This window comes from Juglans regia, chromosome 6 (genome assembly GCF_001411555.2).
Source record: "Juglans regia cultivar Chandler chromosome 6, Walnut 2.0, whole genome shotgun sequence".
Taxonomy (NCBI): Eukaryota; Viridiplantae; Streptophyta; class Magnoliopsida; order Fagales; family Juglandaceae; genus Juglans; species Juglans regia.
The window spans coordinates 16,114,767-16,117,271 of NC_049906.1; the positions used below are offsets into that span (position 1 = coordinate 16,114,767).

General features: G+C 41.8%; 1 protein-coding gene across 2 annotated transcripts; it reads left to right on the forward strand.

Annotated features, from left to right (window-relative positions):
- The first annotated feature begins 385 nt into the window (after nt 1-385).
- LOC108984109 (adenylate isopentenyltransferase-like) lies at nt 386-2,286 on the forward strand. 2 transcript variants are annotated; one of them, XM_018955944.2, is made up of 2 exons: nt 386-1,914; nt 2,194-2,286. In XM_018955944.2, the coding sequence occupies exon 1, from the start codon at nt 862-864 to the stop codon at nt 1,912-1,914; it is 1,053 nt and encodes a 350-aa protein (XP_018811489.1). In that variant the 5' UTR covers nt 386-861; the 3' UTR covers nt 2,194-2,286. The 2 variants fall into 2 exon arrangements, with proteins under 2 accessions (XP_018811489.1, XP_018811488.1); XM_018955943.2 differs by having other exon boundaries at nt 386-1,910.
- The last annotated feature ends 219 nt before the right edge of the window (nt 2,287-2,505 follow it).

Below are 2,505 nucleotides of genomic sequence, written 5' to 3' on the forward strand. Positions count from 1 at the left end.
TAAGTGTTTAAATATTAAACTCAACTTAAAATTAGACTGAACTGAATTGATCTCCAAATTCCAAATGTGGCCTAAATGTTGCGAGTTAAAAAATTTGAGCTAGTTTTTTGCAAACCGACCAAAACCAAGGTATTGAATTTGCGAAAGTTGAAAGCTAATAGATGATTATAATTTATATTCTATACGATATACCGTAATGATATATAACTTTATAATAATATGCTAATATTTTATATATGTAGACGCAATCTAATATTAATATTCATGTTTGAGAATAAGTTTATATTATTATTATATTTTAAATATTTAAATATATATATATATATATATATTTAACTTAGAAAATAATTGCAACTCTTGCTGAAAAAACTGTGAAAAGGATCAGAACGCACATCTCATTTTAAAAAAAGTTCTACAAGTATCGCCAAGTATAAAAGGGAGCTAGACGTTGCTAAATTAAAAATATAAGACAGAGAAGGAAGAGAGGGCACTCAGGGCAGGGGCGAAATTCCCTTCCATTTCCTTTACTGCAGAATGGTATTGTCCTCCTAGAAATCAAACAAAAACCCTCTCCATTCACGATTCACGTCTTTCCCTCTCACTCGCTCTTTGTCTGCACTCTCTGCCGAGGAGAAGTACTATTCCCACTACTACACAGGCACACGCTCTGTTGGAGAGTGCTGCTTTTCTTTGTGTCTGCATACCATTTCGTTTCATGCTTTAGTACTCGAGATGCCCTTATGATATTGCAGCAGCAGCAGCAGCAGCTCGGCTTTGTCTCGTCATCACCACAACTACAGGGCACAGCTCAGCAAAATCACAGCCTGTCGTCGTCCCAGCAACCTTAAGAGTCCACTCTCTATGACACTTCATCCCTTCCAATCCTCCATATCCCATTCTTGTTATTCTTCCAGAGTCCTATCTTTCTTTTTTTTCTCTCCGGCTTCAAAACCTCTCAGACCCTGCTGGCCTCGAATGGACTCCGCCGCCGCTAATAAGACGATTGCCACCGCTCGTCGACAGCGCAAGAAGGAGAAGATCGTCGTCGTATTGGGCGCCACCGGAGCTGGAAAAACCAGGCTCTCCGTCGAGCTCGCCACCCGCTTCCAAGCCGAGATTGTCAACTCCGACAAAATGCAAGTCTACAAAGGCCTCGACATCACCACCAACAAAATCCCTCCTCACGAGCGACGCGGCATCGCCCACCATCTGATGGGCGAGTTCGACCCTGTCGACGGAGAGTTCACCCCAGCTGAGTTCCGCCATCTCGCCGGGTCCGTTATCTCCGACATCGCCTCTCGAAAGAAGCTGCCCCTCGTCGTGGGTGGGTCCAACTCGTTCGTACATGCGCTGGTCGTGGACCGGTTCAATCCACAGATAGACATTTTCGACGGGTCGCACTCGCTCTCCTCTGAGTTAAGGTACAACTGCTGTTTCCTCTGGGTAGACGTATCGTTCACGGTCTTGTCGGAGTACCTCTCGAAGCGAGTCGACGAAATGCTCGACTCGGGTATGTTCCAGGAGCTAGCCGAGTTCTACAACCCGACCGAATCAGCTGACTCCGCAGGGCCTCGAACCGGGTTGCGCAAAGCCATCGGCGTCCCAGAGTTCGACTGCTATTTCAAGAAACACCCACCTGACCAGTCGGTGGATGGCGCCGACCATGGGCAGACGGCTGCATACGAGGAGGCGGTGAGGGAAATAAAGGAAAACACATGTCAGCTGGCGAAGAGGCAGATAGGGAAGATCGTGGGGCTGAGAGGGGGAGGTTGGGACCTCCGGAGGCTGGACGCGACGGAGCCGTTCAGGGCGGCGATGAAACCCGAGGGCTGCGGAAAGAGGTGGTCCGAAATTTGGCAGCGAGAGGTGTTAGAACCAAGCGTGAAGATTGTGAAGCACTTCTTGGAGGAGTAGGTTTAATTTCCAGCCTTTTTCCAGCTATACCTGGCCTCGTTCGTTTTTGTTGTTATTTTCATCTTATTTAATTATTAAAACATTTTTATAAAAAATAAAATAAATAATTTAATTTTTTTTTAAATTTTATAATAAAGATAATATTTAAAAAATATATACTAATAATATTTTATTTAATTTTTAATTTTTATTTCAATTCATTTTATTTCTTCTCAACGTTCGTTAAGCATATAATATTTATTTATTTATTTATTATTTTGCCCTTTTGTCTCTCTCCAGATAGCAGCAAAGGGGTTTCGACTTTTAGATGATTTGGGGGTTAGGGGTTCTCAATTGAGGAGGAATGGTTTGATCAATGATTCATTTGGGGACCAGTTTTGGGGGCATTAGGAAGAAGAGTTGTAATATTGTTAGATGTTGAAGTGAGTTGAGTTGAGTTGAGTTGAGTTGAGTTGAGATGATAAAATATTGTTAGAATGTTATTTTTTAATATTATTATTATTTTAGAATTTGAAAAAGTTGAATTGTTTATTATATTTTATATTGAAATTTGAAAAAATTGTAATAATGAGTTGAGATGAGTTTAAGATC

Bases quoted from the DNA above. Each gene is read 5' to 3' on its own strand.
- LOC108984109 (XM_018955944.2), top strand. From the start codon at position 862: ATGACACTTCATCCCTTCCAATCCTCCATATCCCATTCTTGTTATTCT.